The 27,284-nt window shown below is 38.6% G+C and overlaps 1 protein-coding gene across 1 annotated transcript in view; it reads right to left on the minus strand.

The window, feature by feature from the left end:
- The window catches only part of LOC121323078 (aryl hydrocarbon receptor-like), a 35,180-nt gene extending 8,206 nt beyond the window's left edge, over positions 1–26,974 (minus strand). The window contains exons 1-7 of the mRNA XM_041263816.1: positions 26,962–26,974; positions 26,050–26,165; positions 11,609–11,698; positions 7,600–7,723; positions 3,281–3,411; positions 1,786–1,988; positions 914–1,023 (exon numbers count right to left, since the gene is read on the minus strand). Of these exons, the coding sequence (XP_041119750.1) occupies positions 914–1,023; positions 1,786–1,988; positions 3,281–3,411; positions 7,600–7,723; positions 11,609–11,698; positions 26,050–26,165; positions 26,962–26,974 (787 nt within the window). The remainder of the gene's footprint in view (positions 1–913; positions 1,024–1,785; positions 1,989–3,280; positions 3,412–7,599; positions 7,724–11,608; positions 11,699–26,049; positions 26,166–26,961) is intronic.
- Between the last annotated feature and the right edge of the window lie 310 nt (positions 26,975–27,284).

Raw genomic sequence — 27,284 nt, forward strand, 5'->3', positions numbered from 1 at the left:
ATGTGTATACATTACAGTGGTTTCTGGGATACAATCATCCAGCGAGGTATTTTTTTTAACAACAGCTGGGTTAAACTAACCCGGTTTTACTACAGCAATCTGGATGCTCTAACACTGATGGGCTAAGGTTCAGGTAAATCAATTTTTAACTTTGTTGTCGATTTTTTTGCTCTAATGTGGACAGGGCGACTGCTGCTTTTTAAACTTGAGCTCTTTGACAACATAATTCTGACTGCTTTTGTCCCTTTAAGATTTCTCCAATAATATACAGTTTGTCCTTAAGTGCAATTGATGATCATTTAACGCTGGCCATGATAATGTTGCATAAATTACAGTAATAGAGAGCAAGGTCAAATTCAAACAGCAAAAAGTAGGTCTACAAATATGTATTATGCGCAACACAGACCACTGTGTGCCATTGCAGTGCATGCGTAATAAAAAGAATTATGCACTATCAAAGTACGTACTAAAAGGAGAATTTAAACAGGATTTAATATGATTTTATTCAGTTCCATGATAATGGTTCTTTGTATCAGTATGTACGTTATATCCGAGTTACGTTGTAAATGGGTTTGACTGTATTAGTATATTCCCAACTCAGACATAAATCCGCATTCTACACAGTGGAAGCCAGTGTCACCAGCAACCTAATCCTAAAGATAAGAGTCCAATCCCATAGTGAAGGCTGATTGGGTAGACGGACCAAGAACCTGGCCCCGTCCCATTCACGAATAAAGGACTTTTTACTACAACATATTTAATGTGAAAGATCAGTTTATCACCAACTCTGGAAAAACTAACCACAGATTCTTATGTTTAACATAAACCTGTGACTTTGCCATGTTCTAAGACCATACTGCTTATGTGAGTTTTTTCAAACAGCAATTCAAAATATATCTGAATAAAGTCTTACTTCTGACGTGATTCTCTGCACAATACAGCATGTCTGCAGCATGGATAAACTGGTAACCTGTCCCCCGCACTCGGAGCTCAGCTTCGGTGTATCCCAGGACAATCTTACCCCTGCAGAGACCAGAACAACACAACACAGTAATGCAAAATTCAGAGATATCAACCACTCAATTAATTCAATTCCAGTACACTGCTCTTCTGCATTATGGGCACTTGATAAGTCTATTGTAGTACTGCTTATTGCAATGACTTTGTCATTGTGGGATCTGATCCCTATACTGTGCTGATTTGTGAATTTAGCAATTTTCTGTTTAGTGTGTGTATATGTTTACAAGTATGTCTTAATGACACTGATTAAGACTTAAAAGGAAGTCTTAATAATACTGTTCCTGTCATATTGGTCACACAGCTTCCATATTGTCGAACACAACAGGGAAGCAGGGTACAACACAGGGGAGCTGGGTACAGCACGGTGTAGCAGGGTGAAAACAAGGGAGCAGGGTACAGCACAGGGGAGCAGGGTGAAAACAAGGGAGCAGGGTACAGCATAGGAAAGCAGGGTAAAACACAGGGGAGCAGAGTACAGCACAGAGGAGCAGGGTACAGTACAGGGAAGAAGGGTACAGCATAGGAAAGCAGGGTACAGCACAGGGGAGCAGGGTACAGCACAGGGGAGAAGGGTAAAGCTCAGGGAAACATGGTAAGTGCAGGGAAGCTGGGTAAATTACGGGAAGCATAGTAAAGTGCAGGGAAGCTGGGTAAAGTACAGGAAGCATGGTAAAGTGCAGGGGATCTGGGTAAAGTACAGGAAGCATGGTAAAGTGCAGAAGACCTGGGTACAGTTTAATATGTTGACTCTGCAGGTCTCTTTACTTGGCATCGCAGGCTAAAGGTGTGAAGTCCAGCTTGTGCTTGGTTCTGAAGATCATGTTTTTGGTCCTGATCTCCAGTATGGAAGGAGGCTGCAGGGGCATAGCGATGACAAACAGAGCCAGCTGGGGGGGCACCAGGGAGCCTTTGTCCGACCACCTGTTCTGGCCATGGAGGAACTTCAATCGGCCTTGCAGGTTCAATGCCTGGCACAAGAGCAAGAAAAAAGAGGAAGGTTAAAGCATGCATGCCATTCCTCTCCACCTAATGACTATACAAGTAGATAGGCTGGTGAAACCCAAACTAGTTGAAACCCTATTTATCTGTTCTTTACCATATCTTTTTTTACCTCCTCTTTTCCTTTTCTACTTATCCTAGCCAGACTTTTTCTCCATGGCACAAGATCAAAACTTGATCTCCATTTTTCATTTTTCCTCTCTACTTTTAAAAGCCAGGCTACACTGCCGAGCTGCACCCAGCTGAATGGAGAATGCTGTACATCATTAGCAGACACTATCTGCTGACTCAAATAAGGTGCTGGTTCCTCCACATTTGCAAATGGTTAAAACACACACTTTTGAAAGGTTTGTCTAAAAGACTAGGAAGATTCATTAGCTACTGTAGAACTATAAATACAGCAACTTCCATTCACACTCCACTCCAATGGCATTCCAATGAATTAAACAATCTTCAGGCAAAGAAGGGTCACTGGAGATCAGTCCACAAACAGAGGAGAACAGCATTCTAATTCAACTAATCCCACTGGTTTCCCTTCTCCTTGGGAATGTGTTACAAAAGATCAGCTGGAGCTCTTAAAAGGGACTGTCTGTTTAAACAGAACAAGTTAATGAATAGCTTCATGGCTTCATTGTACAGTATTTGTAAGAAAAGTGAAGCCTAAGGGCTTGGTGGGGGAGTGAGTTAATTCTCAAGCCATTACCATCTGAAGGCAAGAATGGCTGTGTGAGTAATATGCCAGGCAATGAATTTGTCAAACTGAGTTTAAAGTCTGTTCTCCAGAGTCATCGTTTTCAGACATTTTCACTGGAATTCATTTTCTGCATTTTCTTCAGAAATGTTTAATGTGTGAAATTTTGGTAGACACACCCTAGGGGGAATTTTAAAAAAGGAAATTGTTGTTGACTTTGAACTTGTAACACAAGTGTAAAAGCAAAAGTCTGCTGCGCTAAATATCTGAACACTCACAATGATCAACCTGAATATTTTATATGAACACAAAATATAACACCAAGGATTGCAGTGGCATGGTAAATCTGGCAGTTAGGGGTAATTGCTATTCCAAATCATTTATGATATACACAGAACCAGGGGTGCACACTTCCTATCCTTGAGGTTTTGAATGGTCTTTGTTCCACCTGTAGTCTAAATTACTTAACTGAACCGATTAAATCTTCTCTATGTTTTAATCAGTTAAAACCTCCAGGACTTTGTACACCCCTGGAATATACTGTAATGTTATTTTCTGATGAAGACCCACCAAAAACCCGGAGGAGTTGTCCAGCAAGCATCGGAAACGACATACAAAGCTCCGCTCCAGGAAGGAGGAGTTTTCGGGAGGCAGCTGGTCTGGGTTGTAAATGACCACTGAGGAACTGGGGACTTTGTCTCCTGTTTTCAAAAAAACAAAACAACTTCGTGGTCATCTACATTTCAGATATTTAATTTCAAAGGCAGTGATGTGTGAATTAAAACATATGTTTTTAAACCTGTTTTCACACTCTCGCTGGTCACCTTTCATAGAAAGTAGCTTCACATGCTTTTTTCCCCTGTTCCCTTGCCTTTTCATGGTGCTTCCGATCATTTTTAGTAATTCATTGTTTGTTTGCCCAAATATTGTGTTTAACTTCTGTCACTGTCAATAGTGATTCTAGCACATGTTATAAAAGAAGAATCTAAATGATATGTTCAGCAATTTTTCATTTACTATACGATAAGGGTTACATCTTGATTAGTATCACACAAAAATGCAGTTTAAATATAATATTAATAATAAAGGACTGAGTAGTTCAATTGATACCAGCACTATGGCTTTACCCCTTGAACACATTTATATACCCTGCCTATGGATATGGAGGTGTGACAGAAAGACATGGTAAATCTCCCTCCCGACCTGTGAAGGCGCTAAGTAACGGGAACAGAACACTGGACTACTTGGCCTGACACTTCGTTCCGAGGGTTAAAAGGAAGTCGGTCATGTAGAAAAGAGACAGAGCTTTGGCACACTAACTCATTGACCTGGAAGGTAAATAATGTGGCAGCCGTGGATTAAAGGAGAGGCTGCAATCATTTAGCAAGGAGTCATGAGTGACAGAATAAATCGGGGTTGAAGCGATGCATCTGTTCCTTCGTTTTGGTTTGAGTGGTAGACCTGTAAGGACCTGTGAGAGACCCAGTGATAAAAGTTACCATGAGTGTTTTGTTTTGTTTGCTTATAATAGTTTGTTTGTAATTATTAGACAGCTAACAGGTTCTGGAGCTGTCACCAAGAACCAGCACAAAACCCGGAACAGGACTTCACTTTTGTCACGAATAAACTTGTATCACCCACCACGAGCACTGCCGCACGCACCCAGGACTGGTCACTGTGTTTGTACATTATGGGAAAAATACGTGTGTTTATTATTTGGGACTGCAACCCGTTTGTTTGTTTCCAGTGCAATGCACATTGTTGTGTATTGCCTGAAATTATTGTTTGGTCACCAGACAAGGATTATAAACAAAAACACTTTTCCATCTGGATTACATATCTCTGTTTGTTCATTGCGCACTGCATCACTCCTGCACCTGTACACAATCAACCACATTGCCACAGGGGGGGCAGTGAAGAAACTAAGGAATTTCATTATGAAGCTACTTACTTTTAAAATAGGGGAAGCTTACACAATTGGTTTGCATATATAGAATTAATATCTATGGTGTAACAGTAAAACTAGGTGTGTTGCAAACACACAGTTTCCTGTTTACAAAATGGTAGCGCATTACAGCAACTCAGTGTGAAACAATGAATATGGGATGTTTTACACATTAAAATTTTTAGGTAAACATTAAATTAAAGATTATTCAAGTTCCTTGTTTGAACTAGCTAAAACAAAGACCAATAATGAATGATCTATTAGAAAACAAACTCATACAATGAAAAACACCAACAATAAAGCCTGCAGTGGACATCTTTCTAACTGCAACTTCAGTTACAGTTTCTTAGTTGCTGTTTTGTGCTAGTTTGTGTTTTTCTGTGCTGCTTCTGTTTTGTCTGTAGACCACACACAACGTGAGGACTGTTGTAATGAAGTGTTTGCCTGATATCTCTTTGGAAACATGGTGTTGCTTCAAGTGTTTATGCTGGCAAGCGCTAAATGTTAATTACATACATAAATAAATATAAATTTGCTGTTTCATGCTTTGACGCAAATGTAAGATCTCTGGCTTGAACTCAATGTTATTGAAAACTTGGGTCATGTTCTCCTGCAGAGGGTATTTATACATTGCAGCAGCACACAGAACTAAGATCTCCCCCATAATGCCAACATTTAAATCATCCGTAAAACTTTACACACTTCACTTTTGCATTATGTTTGATGTCTGTTTCAGTGTTAACATTTCGGGTCGCACTTGGGACGTTTCACATAAAGGTCATGCAAATATAACTTTTTATTTTTTTTTTCGTTTCAAGTTCCATGTAATAATTTGTTGACATGTTCCAAATGTACTTCTTCTTTAATCCAGGATCTTCAGGCTGATTGTAATAGTATTCAAACTCTGAAGTTTTAGCTCTGGAATAATAAAACTCATGAAGTGCCTCAGGTATAAACAATTTCACAGAAACTGAATTTTATTTTACCCAGCAAGATGGTAATTCTCTTCTAAGTTATAGTTCCCTACATTTATCATTTAGGCCGCACATTCATAATCACTTCCAGGTGTACGCACCACACATTGTGTAACGGGGGTCCGCTACATGTGGCTGAAGGAATGACTGATTAGATGATGCGGATGCGTGATCACTGTGTGATTGACAGGAGACCAAGACTGGAAGGTTGGGACTGACACGCCCCACAGGCACACAGGTTTATTTACGTAGACGTACAGGCGAACACACAGGAACCCCACTTGACACTACCAGAAATGGTAGCTCACATGGGACAAAATGCAAAATAAACACTGTACAAAAACTATTAAATATAATGTGCTGTGAAGATAGCTTGCGTTATTCCACTAACAAATGGAGGTCCCGCATCCATACCTGTCTGTTATACTGGGTGGGATCTACTATCCCAAAACTAACTCCCTGTCCCTCGGACAGGTCACCAAACTCCGACTTCAGAATATACACACGATCGTTGGTTCATTGCAGCTTCCTTCTCGGAACAAGTATTGAGATCTGTATAAATATCAGTACATTTTACAGTTCTGGATATGGAAGTACTTGAGCACCAATCTTCAGCCCTTTAACTTGCAAAGGGTGATGCTGCTTTATATATTACATATAACATGTCAGGGATTTCATTTCAATACTAAATGAATCAGTCAAATGAGCGGCATCCCATTTAAGCAAAAGCACATGTTCAATATTTCAACTTCTTCCACTACTGTGTTTTGTCATAAAGAGATTAGCTGAACAGAGCCTTTTTGCAGACAAATCCAGAATTAAATCCACAAAGAATTCTGATCACTGTTACAAGGGGAACAACATGTTTAATATAAAATCTATATTAAGGGCTGCATTTCTGTTGAGGAAAGAGTAAGGAAAGAATCTGTTGAATTGATTTCACTTGACAAAGTAATTGAGATCTCCGCTTTTGTTTTGAAAGGGTCACTACAAAAGTTAAGGTGAGATTACAGAGCTTTTAACCTCATCTCATCAACAGGGGTCAGAATCTGAAATGCCATTGCTTCACACAACACTCCAGGTTACACTATTCACCCTTTAACCTTGGTGATTGTCTGCAGCCAGTCTACAAGATCAGGTTCATGGCACCAATGTATCAGAGTGGAGCCAGGCTCTTTTGCATAGTAGTTCAGGCACTCATTGAGTGGTCACTAGTAAAGTGCTGTAAAAGATGGCAGACAAGATGAATCAATCAAATCACAATCAAGGTAAAACTTACTAAATGCTAGAGACACCTTGTGTCAGACAGAGCCCTGCTTGTAAATAGTGTTTTGTTTGTATGTTGGTGGTGGTAGTTGGCAGTGATAGGGTTAATTCCTATCCCTGCCAAATACATGTGACAATGTGGTTGTTCCCAAATTAAATAATTGGTGCTAATGAGGAACAGCCACATGATATAAAAAGGGAGCTAGAAGCTCCATTGTAAGAGAGGTTTTTGAAACTGCCTGCAGAGAGACCAACACTCCTCTGTTTAGATTTAAAACTCACTGTAGTGTGAGACTTGGGTGACAGATTGTCTGTTTATTATTAGTGGTGTGCAACTGTTTTGTTTAACCTTTTTATTTTGGCTCTGTGCCCTTTTTTCTGTCATTTTTATTTAAGAAATAAATATTTGCCGTTCATCAGCTTTGAATCTCCTTCGTACCTCCTGATCACCTTAGACACCTGGTTGTCCTGTCGCACACTTATCTGCAGAAAGGTGAGAAACTAACTTAGCAGTGATGAAGCTACAATCAGCTGTTTCCCAGGAAAGGATGCTAGAAACTGCAAATGGAAATCCCACTGAACAGCATAGTAGATTGACAGGGACCATTGAAAACCTTTAGCATGGCTATGGAAGCTGATCTTCTAGATGTATCTTCCCAGTGCCTGGCTGAGGGCCCCTGCAGTAACAATGCTGCTGCACTCACCTTGTGTGGACTCCTCTGGTTCAGAGAGGCTGGAGGGGTTGAGGGCCCAGTGCAGGTTCCTTCTGAACTCCTGCTGGTCCTCAGTGTGGATCAGCTCAAAGACACTCTGGTTCATAACATCCGTCTGGAGAAGAAAGCACAGGGTCGTTTTAGTTTTTACACTTCTGTACTGTAACCATACTCAAAGATACGGCATTATATGAAAAGGGTATATTCAGGTAAGAAAAACACTTTTTGTCTGTACGGCCCTCTTGTCAGAACATTATACACACATTGTTTTCTTTTAAGACCTGACTAACAGAGTTGGGTTTATATTTGTCTTAGTTTCACCCCTAACTTTTTAACACAATTATTAGCATCTCCTCACAACAGCTCAGGGGATGTGGAATATTTCTGGACGATACTGGGACTTAAAACCTTATAGTTATGGATGATCCTTTCATTCTACAGCTACTAGTGGCCATATGGGGTTATTACACATGCCAATACACATGGAAAAATACATGGAAAAAATATAAAAACATTAATACAGGGTTCAAACAAATCACATTGTCAGTCCTATAATTCCCCACAAGTATGACAATTTCATGAAGATCTGTCTTAATTTACGTTTTGCCAAGAAGAACAACAAGAAGAATATTTACACTGACTGATAATCTCCCCTAAAACCGATGTTACGAATATTGTTTTGTACGTGATGTTAGTGTTTTATTATTTGAATGGCGCTGAAGCAAGCTGTGGCAATACCCTAGAAGTTTTCTCCTGTAGAGGACAGTTTTACTTCAAACTTGATTCTACAGTAAATTGGCTAAATTGAAAGTAAAGTGACTAATGTGACTCCCAATCATTACCTAGTTATGTTATGGATGACTATAAAACATATTATAAAACTATAAATCAGGCACTCAGAAATGCAATGTTGTTACACAGCAGTAATATGATCTGCACTGCCATAACAACAAGTGGGTATTATTTGCCAATTACCAACCCTCCCGCAGTTAGATCAAAGGTGCTTATTTGAGGAAATTTTCTTTTCTTCTGAATTGACAGAAATGCCACCCATGTGGTCTAGCCCTTTTTAACCAATTCAGACTGATGCCTGCCAGTTTCCCCCATTGTTGCTAGAAGACAATGCTGTCAAATAATCAAAGGGGAAACAAAGTCTGTGTTTTTGTGTGTGCCTGCTGGGAAAAGCCAAACTAATGCATCACTAGAGTAAGAACTCCAACGATACCTGGTGAAAACAGAAGGCTGTTTTGTTAGCCCTATTTTTGTGCCAACTTTTTTGAAATCCTATTTTTGGTTGCAGCAGTTAGCAGAACACATGATGATTCAGTTCTAAAAGTGAAGGGTGTATACATGTGGGTGAAACCTAGACCTACTAAATGCTGCCAGACCTGGCCAGATCAATCAAAACAGCTATATGTAAGTGTTATGAGTGTCTCTTCCCTGGTAAAGGCACGTCCATGTGTTGTGCAGGGTGAGTCACACAGTCAGGGGACTGCAGGTTCCTGACAGTGTGAAGGTGCCAGTCTTTACTGGGGATTTCAGCGGAGCGGGTTACTGAGGCAAAACTGGCAGGGAGTGTTTCTCCTCACCGTGCTACAGTGGACCCTACCGTCCAGGCACCTGGTGTGCTCAGACAGACACCCGCAGGGCTGGCCTTTATAATTGGGCATTCTAAATTATAATACAGAACAGCTGCATGGTACCCTTATTCAGTCATTTGTTAGGACCTGTACCTAATATCAGGTTGGGCCACTATTTGCCCCAATCACAGCAATAACATGATATAGACTCCACAAGGTGCTGGATGGTTAATCCATTCTGTAATTAATACATTTTAATGGAGAACATACCCCACACAATTAGTCTAGTGTTCTCTCTTGCCTTGCCACATAATGCTTTGCACTCTGAGTTGTCTCAGCTTAACTGGCTGGTTTCTGTAATGTTACCCATAGTAATTTTTATATTTCAAATAAAATAAAAACATTTTTAATGCTAGTTTAGATCACTGAACTAGATTTCTCTCAAAATGTATAAATATGAATTCTAGAGAATGCTTTCCTCATCTGACCTCAGTAGAGAGCATCTAATTGAGCTGTACAGTAAACTGGGATGTGTATCATCTGATTTGCTGGTTTGTGATACTGTGGCTTTATCTTATCATCTTGTGCTGAGCTCGCTTTGGTAGATGACAGTGTAATGCTTGGCAGTGTAATATACTCTACATCAACCACACACTCCTCTGTATGCTGCTCTAACATTTAACAGCAGGTAAAGTTTTACTTGTTCATTACTTCAAAAAAGTGTACTGTGTACTAATACATGAGAAGTACTATTGTATTCCTAATTGTCAGATAAGGTTTATTTGATGTTAAGATATGGTTTAATACAGGTGGGTTTACACCAGAACTGTCAGCCTTGTTAATTCTTTCAGCATCTTCAGTACATTTTCAGTACCTTTACACAAGGACTTCTCCAGGAAATTAAAAAGTCTCTTATACTGAAAAAAAAAAAAAATCTATATGATTGCTGGTTATCTGGTTTGAGAGGAGTTATGTTTTCTATACTACTAGAGCTGGCTTTTGTTTTCAGTGGGGTAATCTTTCCTACACCTGTATATAGATCTCAAGTTAAAGAAAGACCATCAAATCGATTCTTCTACAGTCAGTTGGTGGTGCCTGGGACACAATTCTCAAATTTCACAAATTTCCATGTCCATCAATCTTGGACTCTTTGAAAAAACAGGTATGTAGCCAAGTGGGCCGCCATCCACATCACAGCTAACACCACTGGAGAGGCAAGCGGAGAGGACAATCCATCCCAAACAAAGTGATCTGGGTTTGAATATGCAGGTTCTTCTCTGTCTTGCCCTTCTCCGAAGGTTTTCCTGCCTGTCTTTGACAAGAGCCATGCGTCACTGCATCAGGAAGTGTACCACAGCAGCCATCCTGAGACCAATGGCAGGTCTCTCAAGGTGTGTGGGGTTTTATACAGCTCTTAATTATTCACTTCTACAATGGTTTGCACCTTGTCAGAGGAGGTGCAAAGTTTTTGGTGGGTCAGGAATTGCCCAAGTGCAAGGCAAAATCTTTACATCTCATTTTAATTACTTGCTTAGTATTCCAGATCCCTGCCCAATTCCATGCTCTGTTCTTCATTTGAATACATTTCAATATCATTTAAATGGATTAATGATGGCTAAGTTGATAGCAGGTGCAGAACGTCAGGTTTAAACCATTCTTCCATTCTTTACATACGCTGCATTTTTAGTGAACGCTAAAGTCCCACCTTCTGGCAGCTAAACGCTGTTTTTGGCAGCATTATGGGTTTTTGCAGCCGCAAATCACTTTGCACGTATCTTTACATCAGTCCCTCTAAAGGCTCTAGTCACATTGTTGTCTTAAAGCCCGTTTGATTACTGTTATCAAGTTTTTTAATGATCACAAAACATTCTCAAACTTTTTTTAAAGAATGTCAGAAGTTTACCTTCAGTTTCTGAAGAGCTTTTTGATCTACAAGAATGTTATTAATCTCTTTTGAAAAAAAAAAAAAACATTAGTGCAACAGTCCCTAATTGGCCCTTAATAACTACATAAAACTACAAAGTCCTTACTAAGTACTGTACATGTAGCACAGCAGTAAGACAGAAAATTCATGCTAAACTATCTAATTAGTGACAACTCTGGTGCTGTAAATGCTCTCATCCACTTGGATTCTCATTCCATTAAATTGAATGGAAAGACAAGGGCTGGAGCTGGACATGAGCCATGAGCCTCATGGTTCCAAGACAAAGATTTTACCAATTAACTAAAGAGCAAGCTCTGTAGTCGAAAGGTCAGTATGAGTCAGTATTATTAACTCATCAGTCACTAGGAGGAGATCCATTATAACATCTAAGCATCCATGAACTGAACTTTGAACTAGGGAAATAATGCATAGTGTTGTATCATAACCTTCACCTTGAAGATGAAGTTGCTCTTCTCCACTTTACAGCTTGTCTTACCTGATGAAACCCAAGATAGTCTTGAATGGTGTGAGAAGAATAAAAAATATGTCCCTCTGAAGTGACAACCAGGACAAATCCACTGAGGGCCTGCAATGAAAAGGAGGGCGAGTTTAGCAAGCTTTTCATTTTTATTGTTTGCATTCCTGGTGTAAATTTGGTAAGTAAAAATTGCACTGGCTACAGTGAAACACAGTGTAGACAGGCAGGCGCCATGGGAGCTACCACTCACTGCTCTAAAACACCCCAGGCTCTAGAACTGCCATTGAAAACATAATGCATATCATTTAAGAATAGTCTTTCAACCACATTACTCTGACAAAGGCTAATAAATCTGTCTGCTTAGGGGTTCATTTTATTAACATACACCTATCTGTGGTTATCCCAGGATCCCTCCCTAAAACACATGGTTGATGTAATCCAGGTGGAGTCCCTGGTCCTGCTGTGGTATATCCTGGTAGGGGGTGGATTAATCAGATTAACAGAGTGCATGTACCGCTGAAGATAGATCTGTTTAAATGTTTGCACTGCACTGGCAATTTTTCAACTCGCATGCCTTGCCATGTGGGTTAAGATTTTGTAAATGGATGTCTGCTGTTTTAAGCTATTTGACTGTTTTGATAATTTTTGTGGGATACACAGTGGGTGAGCCTTTTTTTTTGTTACTTATTGATCATAATAACCCCTTAACTTCTTATGAATACTAAGTGAATTTCCATGAATTGTTCTCTATATATCTGGGACAAATGCCGTACATTATGGAAAAAAATTGCTAAAACTTATTGGGTTTCTTGTAAAAGCTATGACCACGTTTTATTTTATGGGGTATATTATTATTTCTGAGGTACATTTCGTTGAGAATCACAAGATGAAAGCAATAATCGATTCATTGTTGCATCTTTTCTATTTGCATTACTGATCTTTTATTAGTAAACCTTTATAAAAAAAAAAGGTGCCGGCATATCCAAGAGAAAAAAAAGGATAAAAGTTCACAATAGCTTGTAAGTGATTTGTGAAGCAATGTGGTGTGTATTGTTATACGCAATGTATATGTGCTACTCTTCATGACCCAAGGCTGTTTTTCACAGTAAAACTAATATTAATAATAGTTAAATAAAATGAAACGGGACAAAAAATAACCTACGGATAAGTTTTAAGTGGTGCGTTGAAGCACAATGCCAACGATACGATGAATAAACCTACTGAGAGCAATGACTCACTTACGATTCCCTCATTGGCCTGATGCCTCAGCATGTTTGAGGTCATTCAACAGCACCTTTTCACAAGGTGCTTCGTTGATGGTACTAATTATCAATTTCCATTGCAGACGGTGACTTCCATGCATATAATAGCTGCCTTTTACTGCTTTATACTGTTCCAACTTATTTATCCTTCTCATAATAGTGCCCATGACAGCCAGGATCAAATGTGGATTTGGATATTTCATTGCTGAATATCTATTACATTTACATAATCTTGGTACACAAAGGGCCTTATTTAAAACCTCTAAGACAGATCTAAACAGCAGTGGCCCGGGGAAGCAGTTCTCATTAGCCAACCACCTGCTTTCCTTTATTACTGACATGCTTTGCAGCCAGTGGCCTGCTTTGACCCCAAAGATGTTGCTGAGGTAAAATGACCAAGGGAGAGTAAGTAGAACAGACTGTAGATGAAAGTAAGGCATTGTGACTAGGACGGTTGAATGGTGACATACCCAGAACAGGAAGCTGACAATGAGGCAGTTACTTGTAGGTTTAAAGCACTGGTGTGCATTTTTATTGAAATAACAAAAATAAATCAAAAGTATTTACAAAACATACAGCTCACAGAGCCAAAATAAAAAGGTTAAAGAAAAACAAATCTTGCACACAAATAATTTTACAAAATCAAGTACTGTGCTGGTCCTCCCAGCACAAGTAGTAACTGTATTTTTTATTTTTTATTTTTAAATCTCTCTCTCTCTCTCTCTCTCTCTCTCTCTCTCTCTCTCTCTCTCTCTCTCTCTCTCTCAGTATTTTTTGCTGGATAAAATAGTAATTATTTTAAATAATGATCTAAGCAGAACACAAAACACACAGACAACTGGATATTAAAAAGGTAAGAAATGAAATAAATGACCAGTTCAGTAACATATTGTTTTCATGTAAAGGAAGAAGGGCAGACATTAATTACATTTAATTCCAGCCAGCTAAGTGCATTGTTCCTATATAATGAAAACTTTCTTAAAAACATTTTCAAAAAGTTTTAAACATAGGCACAGGCAATTTAAAATGACTTTAAATTGGTTCCATTATGATGTTAAAAAAATAGTTTCCTATACTCAAAAAAAAAATGTTACTGCAATAGAAACAGTGATACAACTGGACGTAAAATGGCACACTGTAAAAGCCAGTCAGCAGGAAACTATAAAACTCATGTCAAGCTAAACCACAAACAGTTAAGTGATTGGCTTAATGTATTAAACTTGATGGCTGGAGGGCAGGTTCAATTGCCCCAGTATGGGCAATGTTTAACCAGCACCAGTTATTCAAATAAACGTAAAAGCATTCAAGGCAACAGTTACCATATTTGTGTTCGCCAGATGTATCAAATGTAATTTATATACATACACATTACAGCATCACAACTGTCAGCAAGGTAAGCTTGCAGATGTATTGAAGATAATCTAATTAGTCTCACTGTCCTAAACGGTGACAAAGTTAAATTGAGACCCTGTTAAAATCATTAAAAGAAATACATCTCTCGCAGTATGTGTGAGTCTCTTAAGTCCTAGCTTAATATTTAAATTGTAGCTATTGTTTGAATATAGGTCTCACATCGATGACACAAAGAGCCCTTCTGGGGTACTACACAATAGGCATATTGAAATGGTCTTCAGGAGTGAGGCATATTGCTATGAATCTTAAAACATATACTATGAATGGTGCATGGGTAAGTCAAGTATTCAATTCCATAAACCTTCAGTACCATTTTAAAACCACTGAAGACCATCTTAAACATTTCATTGAGCTTCGAGAATGGCAGCCACCATTACTAATGCTCACTCGCCTCACCACACCACAACCACCACACAAATGCAAGCTCTGTATCGTTTTCGTGCATAAATATTTAGGTTCGACCAGTTTGCACAGAGCATACACCAACCTCCAACGATAGCCTTGCTAATGCAGTCCCCACACAGCATTGCACATTTTGCGGTTCACTTGCTCCTGCAGTCCAGTAGGAATTTGCAAAGCATTTAAAAGCAGTAAGAGAATGAAGCTGTCTGTATTCTAGAATACATACAGTGTTGATGGATTTGTTTGTTTTTAGAAATTCCATGTGATTTGGGCTGGATGAAACGGATATGATGTACTGATGAAACCATGCATAGGCAGTCAGGAAAAACCTCTTTTAGGAGTCTTGACTCAGTTTCTTATTTTATTTTTCACATTTTGGAACCTTTTCAGCTAATGAAATATTATTTGTTTGTGATTTCTTTAGGTTTGGGGCTTTGCTTTTTTTTTTTTAGGGGTATCAGATTAAGTGCTGGTACATATACAGCCACTGGCGAAACTAGAATTATGTTGTGTCTCACTGAGACAGATACATGCATTAACCTGTCTTTCCTTTTGTTGCTTATGCATTAGTTGTGTCTCAGACTGATCCACCTCATTTTAAAGGAGTACTTACCAAGGCTTTAATATAATTGTAGCAAACAAAATAGTTCCATAGCAATCAGCTGCTTCGCTTATTGACTGACATGTTTTCAGCTAGCAAAATGCTTTAAGTCTTGTAAGTGCAAGTAAGGTAGGTAAATAATAGGTAAGCAGAAACAACAGCAGGGCAAGATATAGAACACAAATACTATGTTATTAAACAGACAAGGAATTAAACATTATGAACATGTAGATTATATAAAGTACCATTTAAATGATTTATAATACATGTATGAAACAGACTACTGTTTATCAGTGAAACCAGAGAACACTGACTACATAATAATGTTTTAGAAATGTAATGTTCATGTATATACAGGGCTGGCATAAAAACCATGGGGTATACCCACACATGCTGTGGCTTGTACAGACAATGCAGTGCTCAATGTTGGTACTTGCAAAGAACAAGTCATGGGGAGAACAATGGTGCAATACACAGTTGCCCATAATGGGTGCTGTTGAAGCCCTTATGATAAATTACTTATGAGCAGGTCAAAGCTGACTGTTTGAGGCCTCAGCTCATCCATTCAGCATCGTATTGTCAGTGATGTTAACACCCCAAGTTAATTAATCATGTGTCATGCGCTTCAGCAAAGCAGCTCATAGTTAATTAACTAGTGTGATGTGCACCTATGGGCTCCTACAGCACCCCATATGAGCAATTGTATATTGCTGCACTGTGTTCCCTGTTGTTCTGCACCAGTACCAACATGCAGCACTCTACATCAGCTAGACAAGCCAATGGGTGGATATACCCCATGATGCTTTATGCCAAGTCTATGCCCCTATACAAGTTTACCACAATGGTTTTTACCACTGTTTGATGAGCGCTTCAACTGTCAATGTACTGCTCTTTCTGGTGTTAGAATGTTTGCAATCATTCCTGCCCCAATGCTGAGCTGTAATCCCTTTTCCTTACACAGCAATTGTTTATTAGTATGCCTATTCCAAATCTCAAAATATTGTTTGCTTGAAAGCCTTCATTTAATATTTGTTTTAACTAATAAAATAAGAGCTAGTTAGTTGGTACTAATATATGTACACACTATGGGGTCTATTCACTTGAGCTACAGCACAATTTTGCAGATCTAATTCTGCCATTTTTTAAATCATTAAAAGCAATGCCATTATCCATTAAATATAATTTGCAAAACATACACAACACAGACCTATCCAGGTCTGAAGACACCACAGCACATCTGGAGCCCCACATCTGTGTTATTGAGGGGAGGGGCCTCATTACAGGCACAGAACATATGTTACAGCTCTTTAACGTACTGGTAACTACAATGCCTACAACAGAAAGTACTGTTCTTATAAGGTAAGTACCACTAACAACTATTTACTACAATAAACAGAATAGAAAGCATGGTTCTTAATGCTACTAGTATGTACAATATCACTAAGCTGTTTTGTTTTAGTTAAAACCAGGAAAAGCACTAGTTCTTAATTTTTCAACTTATTAAAATGATATTCTTATTGCATTCAATTATCCCTAATTCACAAACAGAATGGGACTGTCTCCTATGGAAACAATTATTACGATTATTATTTTAATGATTATTCTGCTAACAGCCAATAGTTGAAAGAATGAATGAATAAAGAATGAGACATTTTGTGAATATATATTTCCAGTAGGAAAGTAGGAGGAGTGGCAAACACTGTTGCAGCAGCAAAGGTCATTCAAAATGATCTAGACAAGATTCAGAACTGGGCAGACACATGGCAAATGACATTTAATAGAGAAAAGTGTAAGGTACTGCACGCAGGAAATAAAAATGTACATTATAAATATCATATGGGAGATATTGAAATTGGAGAAGGAATCTATGAAAAAGACCTAGGAGTTTTTGTTGACTCAGAAATGTCTTCATCTAGGCAATGTGGGGAAGCTATAAAAAAGGCTAACAAGATGCTCGGATACATTGTGAAAAGTGTTGAATTTAAATCAAGGGAAGTAATGTTAAAACTGTACAATGCACTAGTAAGACCTCATCTTGAATATTGTGTTCAGTTCTGGTCACCTCGCTATAAAAAAGATATTGCTGCTCTAGAAAGAGTGCAAAGAAGAGCGACCAGAATTATTCCGGGCTTAAAAGGCATGTCATATGCAGACAGGCTAAAAGAATTGAATCTGTTCAGTCTTGAACAAAGAAGACTACGTGGCGACCTAATTCAAGCATTCAAAATTCTAAAAGGTATTGACAGTGTCGACCCAAGGGACTTTTTCAGCCTGAAAAAAGAAACAAGGACCAGGGGTCACAAATGGAGTTTAGAAAAAGGGGCATTCAGAACAGAAAATAGGAGGCACTTTTTTACACAGAGAATTGTGAGGGTCTGGAATCAACTCCCCAGTAATGTTGTTGAAGCTGACACCCTGGGATCCTTCAAGAAGCTGCTTGATGAGATTTTGGGATCAATAAGCTACTAACAACCAAACGAGCAAGATGGGCCGAATGGCCTCCTCTCGTTTGTAAACTTTCTTATGTAATTGGGCAATGAAATACTGTTTACACACTTGAGCAAAATGAATGCAAGAGTTGAATCTGGTAGTGAAATCTGGGAGTAGTTTATGTGGTTTTGCTCCCTGTTCTGTTCACACTAAAAACTAGCCCAGATTTGATGCAGCTTAATTTTTATTCAGGACAGACAAACTAAAGCTGGAGTTGACTCTGCAGTGCAGTGCTTTGATCTGTGCATGTGTAACACATTTCTAGCGTGCCTTGTAAACATTCTCGTATATAATAGTTACGTATATACACGTTATTTTTTTTGATTCCACTTACAAATAGATTGTACCAATCAAACAAATGTGTGTGTTTATACTCTATTTTTATAAGACGAGCATTAATTCTTAACTTGACAGGATCCTCTACCTAATCAATCAGGTACGTAATTCTTTTACACTTGTTTTGAAACTGGTTATGAGTCTTGCTTCAGTACACATTCAAAACAACCCTAAAGTACCAGTGTGAAAATGGTAAAAGACAGAAGAAACCATGACATTGAACCTGTTAAAATATATATATATATATATATATATATATATATATATATATATATATATATATATATATATATATATATACTCTATTATCTGGGTGCATCACAAGGGAACTTCAAAATGCTTTATTACAGTTTGCGGTTTATTTTTTATTTTTTAAATATAAATCAAAACACACATTTCTCCAGAGGTTGTCCTCATTTACAAGCCTGGACCCCCGGGCACCGATGGGGTTAGAGGTAAGACTCTATATATGAAAGATGCATACTTTTAGGCTAAATAAAAGAATAAAGGTCTGAGGCATAAAGCTTTGACACAGCGCTAGATTGCTGTTTCTGATTCACTAATGTATAGATGTCCAAACTAATTAACGTCGGAAGTGCACTTTAAGCCAAGTTGAGGCTTTGTGGCTGCCAAGTCCTTCTCTTTAGGTCAGTCTTTCTTTTTATCCCACAAACAAAAGGCCCCTTGTCCATTGAGAAAAGCAGCCTGTCTGTGGGAATCATGCAGCAAGGTTAATGAATGTCTCTCTCTGCTAGCTTTAACCCTCTGCAAGGATGTCTACAAATACAGTCTTTACAGTCTGATACAGTGCTACCAACACTTCAACAGTTACCTTGTAATGACCAGTCTTTTACTGTGTTGAAATTGAATTTTATAAGAAACAAATAACTTTTACAATCATTAATTTTTCTTGGATATGACTTGTACAGCCCTGAAACTTGCCTTACATCTTGACCAATCATTCAACTGACACTAATTAGTTTAATTAGCTCAGTGTGTCCTTTGACACTAGTTCCTCATGACATTTAAGTTGTATATTTCATTTGAGTATTTATTTTATGCTCTTCAATATTGGCCAACATTTTCTTAGAAATTAAAGTCACATAGTTACAGTATGATACTATTAAGTCTCAGGTTAATAAACACTGTAAATTAGAAAATTATACAAGGCATGCAACATGTGTATGAGGTATAATAACGCAGCAATAATACGTATACTGATAAAAATTACACTACTGCTAATAATATTATAATGAACACACAACTGTTCGTAATAAGGCTGTAATTCCCTTAAGGGTTTTTGGTAACATACACTAGCTCCAATCACCAGAGCCCCATACACAGCCTTGTATGTACAGTGGGATGGACTAACTAGTTGTACAATTCTTACATTCACATTACATTTGTATATCGCTCAATTTTTTTTATTTATTTTTTATTACTACAGCATTTTCTTGAATTTGAATACTTTTTACAGCTGTTCTGAGGTGGAATTGGTAAAGACATGTACGCTTATTATTTACAAGTGGCACAACACAAGGGTCGTGTGACAATTGTAAATGGCAAGGCTGTAAAATCCTGTAGTTAACACAGACGTACACATTTACTACTAATTATATAAGTAATAATGGCCATCCAGCTGTACACGTTGTGATAATGTACCGTGAGAACAGAGCCCTGAACGGCCAATGTTTTCAAACACTTCATTCACAATACTTACAACAAAGAAAACACAAAACAAATCTCTAACTCCCCTTGGAGCCCTATGCTGAACTTGCATCAGTTTTCCTAAATAAACAGGACAGCTAAGCCGTTTACCTGTGTCGTCCTTCATTCTCTTTTCATTGTGCACTTTCAACACACTCTTCCTTTATCTCTCCCAGGGAAAAACCCTCCCGAATCATGGAACAACAGATTTTTATTCTCAACATGCAATTAATTATCAACCACCCCTTAACTGGACACAAACTTTTCACCCTAATCATCTTATTAACAAAACATACCCCAGGCGCTCTCCCGGAATCTCTTCTTTTTCGCAGACCAGTGGCCTCTAGTGGTCATCTCATTGGTACTGCAGTCTATTTTTGCCAAAGCTTTAAATAAATGTTCTGAACAAGGGAACAGAGCTCTATTCACCCTTCTGTCACTTTGCCACAACATACATAATAAGGCTGGCATTCCATCAAGGAGATCTGAAGACAAGGTAGACCAGGAGAGCTCACATGGTTTATCAATGTCATCAGAACCGTGGAATGGAATTAGAACGTTAGTCTGGGTGGATTGTATCCGTTATATTAGATGTTAACTGACAAAGACAGACTCTTTGCTTTATTGAGGGAATGGGTGGTTTCACAGACTTCTCGCATTTTCTAACAAAAGTAATGTTGCACATTGTCTGCTTTTATTCTGGTGTTTTATGTTTTTTTTTTTTTCAATGGATTTCTCCTTAGAGATAATGGGACTGTGTAATGTGTTCCAAATTCATTGCTGACACTACTGTGGTCTGCTAGGGTTTCTGCAGGCTAATACACTAGGATTGTTTTCTGTATAATTTCAGCTTTTTATCTGGTAATTTTCACTCGCTTCTGAAATAAATACATCGTAAAAGCAACAAAAAAAAACATTGTTAAATTATAAGATGATCAAACAACTTTGCAGTTTACGGGGTTCATCTGAGATTATCCATGGTGTAGTGCTATATTATATTGTGAATACTTTCATCTAATAAGAATAGTTCTTCATGCATGGACAGGCTCTTCTGTTTATATATTTTAAAAAAAGAATCAAATTTTATTTGATAGAATAAAAGAAAATGTTTACTGTTTTAACTCTAATTGTAAAATGCTGACACCTCAGCACAGCATTGATACAGGTTCCATTCACCTCTCTTACTCATTATTCAGGATCAGGCATGCATTATTCAAACCTTTTCATTATTATCTTGCAAGGGTTTCTTATGGCTGTTGTGTTCTTTGCTTATCTGTATGGGTTATACACATGTACAGTGCCTATAGAAAGTCTACACCCCCTAAATTTTCATCTTTTGTTGCCTTCTAGCCTTGAATTAAAATGCATTAAAATAGTTTTTTTTTCATTTATCTACACATCCTACCGCACAACTTCCAAGTGAAAAAAAATATTCTAGAAATCTGTAGAAAATGAATTAAAAATAAAAACTGAAATAGCTTGGTTGGATACGTGTCCACCCCCTTGTAGTAGCAATCCTAAATTAGCTCAGGTGTAACTAATCGCCTTCAAAATTACACACCAAGTTAAGTGGCCTCCACCGGTGTTAAATTGTAGTGATTCACATGATTCAGGATAAATTCAGCAGTTCCTGTAGGTTCCCTCTGGTGGGTAGTGCATTTCAAAGCAAAGACTCAACCATGAGCACCAAGGCACTTTCAAAAGTACTTCGGGACAAAGTTGTTGAAAGGCATAGATCAGGGGATGGGTATAAAAAAATATCAAAGGCCTTCGATATCCCTTGGAGCACGTCAAAACGATTATTAAGAAGTGGAAGGTGCACCACCAAGACCCTGCCTAGATCAGGCCATCCCTCCAAACTGGATGAAGGATGCAAGAAGAAGACTGATCAGAGAGGCTACCAAGAGCTACAGGCTTTTATAGCCAAGACTGGTCAAAGTGTGCATGTGACACTAATATCCCAAGCACTCCACAAATCTGGCCTGTATGGTAGGATAGCAAGAATGAAGCCATTACACAAGAAAGCCCACCTTGAATCCTGTCTGAAGTACGCAAAAAAACACTCAGGAGATTCTGTAGCCATGTGGCAAAAAGTTTTGTGGTCTGATGAAACTCAAATGGAACTTTTTGGCCTAAAAGCGTTATGTTTGGTGCAAACCCAACACAGTGCATCACCCAAAGAACACCATCCCTACTGTGAAGAATGGTGGTGGCAACATCATGTTACAGGGATGTTTCTCATCGTCAGGGACTGGGGCACTTGTCAGGATAGAAGGTAAAACGAATGGAGCAAAGTACACAGAAGTCCTTAAGAAAAACCTGCTGCCCTCTTCAAGAAAGCAGAAACTGGGACGGAGGTTCACCTTTCAGCATGACAATGACCCAAAGCACACAGCCAAAGCTACACTAGATGGCTAAGGAACAAAAAGGTAAATGTCCTTGAGTGGCCCAGTCAGAGCCCTGTCCTAAATCCAATCGAAAAAATTGTGGCATGACTTGACGATTGCTGTCTATCAACACTCCCTAAGGAACTTGACAGAGCTTGAACAGTTTTGTAAAGAAGAATGGTCAAATATTGTCAAATCTAGGTGTGCAAAGTTGGTAGAGACCTATCCCAACAGACTCACAGCTATAATTTCTGCCACTGGTGCTTCAACCAAGTATTAACTCAGGAGGGTGGAGACGTATCCAATTATGATCTTTCAGGTTTGTATTTTTTATATATAACTTGTTTCTCAATAAAACTTTTTTTCCCCTTGGCAGTGTGGAGTATGGTGTATAGATAAGTGGAAAAAAATCTCCATTTAAATGCATGAAACTCTGAGGCACTGACACAACAAAATGTGAAAAAAAAAATCAAGGGGGTGTAGACTTTCTATAGGCACTATATATCTATCTCCATATGTCAACAGGAGCAAAACACTAAATATTCTAAGTGTGAAGAATGGAAGCGGTGCTCTCCCTGCCCAAGAAGTGAGGGGTCAGCGCTCCCTGCTGACCCTGCAGCACTACACCTCTGGAGACTATTATAATTTACCAATCTGTCATGTTTTTCAGTTCTTTACAATTACTATAAAATGGTAATCAATTTTGAAATACAGAAAAACAAGGAGCGTTTTATAGTAATTTTAGCTATCGGAATAACTCAATTAATCTTACATGTTGTGTACGTCTATTAGCTACAGAAGTCTCAAATGTGCAGTTTCTAAAGAAGCACACACCATTTTAATACTAAAACTTGAAGCAGCTGTTTGGTAGGGACAGGGAAGAAGCCGTTGAAAGAGATGGAGACAAGTTCACCGTCGAGGTGAAATGACCAAGGAAGTGACATTATTTTCTTATCCTCAATCATTTAAACTATTTGGTATTTAAATCTGCCACAGCACATGTTTTTTTACTTGTGCAGTATGTAAAAGCAACTAAAAATAACATGAATGTACTTCCCATAGCTTCAATTCACAACTCAATTACTGCTTTAGTATGCACTGGTACTTTAAAGTAAATATGGAATCATTTTACAATTTGTCAGCTTTTGAACCCTTTTATTATGTTAAATCTGCTGGTCTGCCAAAAGTTGCATGTGCTTATTGAAACCAAATCTTGTTATCCTGAAACAGACGGGACGGTTTCCAATGGAAACTCGATGCTTTCATTTCCTAAGGGCAGTCTTGATTATACACAATGTTATTTTAAAGAAAATGCACTGCTTATTTTAGATTACAGTTATTTTATATGGTTTATCTAATCTGTATAGTTTCCGTGAGACTGACATTTTGGTGGTTTGAATTAAGTAATGCCTTTACTAGTTAGAGTATCTGTTATATATGTGTTTTCCCAAGCTTGGCATTTCACCAATGTCTCTCTGGTCTGAATTTCAAGTGGGTGCATAGTATCCTCTGCAGCGGGGTGCAATCCTCAGAGATGGGGATTTGATGGAGGTGCCTGTACGTACAGTATGTAAGGAAGACACACTTGTAATGAATCATTTTGCGGTTCGCATCCAGCCTTTGCGTTTCTATTCAATTCAATGGGCAGAGATCCCAATTTATTACATTCTGGGGACATTGGTAGTCATTGGTTTATAATTCGATTTTAGATGATCTGATCAAAGATGACAGGCAAAGAGACAGACACCATCACTATAACCCTGTGTGGCAGTGTGGCAGAGTGAAAGCCCTGCCAATGCACGGTATGTGTTGTTGTGGGAAATATTGGGTTGGCAGGGTTGCATTTCTCCCTGTCAAAACATGTGGGAATATGGCTAGAGTCGACAAGTGAATAAATTATTAAATAAATAGTGGAATTAATGTTGATGATAGAGGTGGAGGTCTGTGTTGCGTGTTCTGTGCTGTGCTGCCCCGTTTTGTTTACTATCATGAGTTTTTGTAAACCCTTTGGCCCTTGTGCCATTTATTTTGTTAAGTGTGTTTTGTCTGTGTTTATTTGTGAATTTAACTGCACATTACAACATTAAACTTGCAGCTTTCTCTCCCTGCCAATACTATCTGGACTGTAACGCTACCGCGCCACACCATCACCAGGTATTGGAATCTTCAGTGGGGAGTAAGAGACAAGCTTTAGAAAGACTTGATTGTCACGCGTTTAAATGTTAACTGTACCTAAGGCAGCTGTGTTTCTCATTTTATTTGAGATGTACCACAGACTTCACTACTGCTTTAAAAACAGTTTAATAACAGATTGTTATTCAGTATTTATTGGAGAGTGAATAATTATAAACTTAGACCAAGCACTGACATCAAAAGCAATTTTCCTTTTATCCTAAATGACAAATATTCCCTGGATTTCTTTGATCCTTCATGATTGAGTTAGCGTGAGTGAGGAGCTAACTAGCAAGTGGGCTATGAAAGAAAGAAAAACAGATGATCTGACTTATTTATACAGGGGCGAGAGAAAAAAGCACCTTATGACAGAAATACAATAAATCTTGGATGTAAATTTCCTTCTCGACCTGTGAGGGCACTAAGTGAGGACAGAGTTCTTTGGACGGCTGGCCTGAAAGTCCTTTCCCTGGGTCGGGAAGTCGGTCAGTCTGGAAGAAGGCGAGACTCTGTTGCAAGAACGTATTGACCCAGAAGGGAAACAATGTAGCACCCGCAGATTGTAAAGGCAGCTGCATTCATTTACCAAGGGGTCATGTGTGACGGCATATAAGGGGGACGTAGAATCGTAATCTGTTCCTTCGCATTGGTTTGTAGTGAGTTAAAGCCAGAAGGACAGTAAAAGTATATTGTTACAGAAAATTGTGTTTGTTTGTAATTGTCTCGTCTTGTCTTGTACGTTACCAGACATTTAAAATAGTTCCAGAGTTGTCACCAGGGGCCAGCTCGAAACTGGACAACACTGCACCTACGTCACAAATATAAAACTGTATCACCCACCATGAGCACTACTGCATGACCCTAGGACTGGTGACCTTGTTTGTATTATTGTGGGCCGGATATTTGTTTATTATTTGGGACTGTCTGTTCTTCTTATATACCCCGTGCTGTACATATTGGTGTGTACTGCCAGGGAACTATTGTTTGGTTGCCAGACCTGGATTACAATTATCTCTGTCTGCTCCTTTCACACACTGCATCACCCCTGTCTACAATAAACCACTTTGTCACACACCTACACTATGTCTCTTATGGTAACATATAGTGAAAGTATGGTAAAGCCGAGGTAACCATTGTAAAGCCCAGACAAGTATGGTAACAATATTGTCACAATGACCATGTCTCCACAATAACAGGTGGTTGTATACAGCAGGGTTATTTACTATTGCTGGTGAAAAGTTGCAAAATCAATGTACCTAAGCAAAATTTATTGCATAAGAAATTGACTGCAACTGATTATTTTCTTACTTTAGAGCACTACACTATTTATACTTCATGGTTTGTACATGTGGTCTGTACTACAGTTTAAAAGTTTGACTCACTTTTTAAAATGATGCACCCTGAAGGTGTATCCTTGGTGTAAAAAATATGAAATATAATAGTTGATATACTATTGTGTATGTGTTGTTTCTGCTTAGATCATAACTTATCATTCTTACTAACCATTCAAGAAACAAAAACATTATAGGGTAGTGTCTGTAGTACATTAAGAAACAAAATAAAAAACACAAAACAAAAGGAATGGCTGTTTATTTACTCGTTCGCACAAACCACAGTTGCTAAACATGTCTAGAAGACAGAGTGAGAGCTGTCGATGATGTCACACAGCAGATAGCCTGCAGCACCAACCTGCAACAGAAGCTCGCCCTCAGGCAACCATCCATCAACCAATCCTGTGGCATTGCTGTTGTCAGGGCTACTGGCCTTGCCTGTTACCCCTGTGCAGCTGTGGTTCTTCAGGGCAACTGCAAAGAAAAAAAAGACAAATTGGCTTGGTTAATGCTAAAATAATATTTACAAAGCATTGCTGTGCAGGTCAGAATCTTTTGTGCATTACACACTGAACAGGTTTCATGCATGAAAGGAACACAGTGTCCCTCCCACCTATTAACAATTTATCATAATGTTTTATATGTTATACATTGCTTAAGCCTAGCTGCCAAAAAGCTAAACCATTTAATTAATTTTGCCGATAGATTCAAGTGATTAAAAGTAGTGTTGTCGTCACAGCCAACTCCTCATCCCCCAGTCAGATGCATTCAAGTTCTAGTTAGCACAGATAAAGGCTCACTAATCCAGGACTCAAAAGCGCATTATAATGAATGAGAGAAAGGGGTCAAACATAGTATAGGCTGCAGCAGATCTAGTCCTCCACTGTCTTACTTACAGAAACAGGTTCATAGCCAGGGCAGTGCTGGCTAAGTATGTTTATTTCTTGGTTTGTTTGTTCAGTGTTTCTGAATGGCTGCTTAAACATGAGAGCTGTCCTGTGTCTTCAATGCGAGCCCTTTTGTAAATGATGTACATGTTTTGGACTGTGTCTTCAATGGTGAAACGTTTCCATGCTTGAGCACAGAGGCCATGGAAAACCCATTTTCTTGTAATTCTGTGTATTTTTAAATACAATTTAATGAGCTGCTTCTGTAGTGGTGGGTTACAGAGGACTCTAAAATGATTAATTACTGGTTTGACATCAGGACAGTGAATTATGAGTGTGTGCTGACACAATCAATCAAATTAAAGGGGATTCATAAATCTTACCTGTCATGCACATCTACTCACTACATTGATCTCAAATGTGCAGTTTGGGTAGAAACATATGCTACTGCAAACGTGTATTTTCATTTTAAAACATGGCATCTGGTACTACTTGTTTGCTTGCCTTGCCTTCCAGGAAATCCGTTACATTTGCACTACATACATTTGCTAGGTCATTTCACCTAGCACTCTCTTTAGGGTCAAGCATCTTACTGACTGCAAGGCATGTCAGTCATTAGGGTCAGCTGCTTGGTTACTGACAGGGAGGAAGGCCCTGAATAGTTGGGCACAATTTCACTGTCCAGGTGAAATGAACATGAAAGCAA

Source organism: Polyodon spathula, chromosome 11 (assembly GCF_017654505.1).
Source record: "Polyodon spathula isolate WHYD16114869_AA chromosome 11, ASM1765450v1, whole genome shotgun sequence".
Lineage (NCBI taxonomy): Eukaryota > Metazoa > Chordata > Actinopteri > Acipenseriformes > Polyodontidae > Polyodon > Polyodon spathula.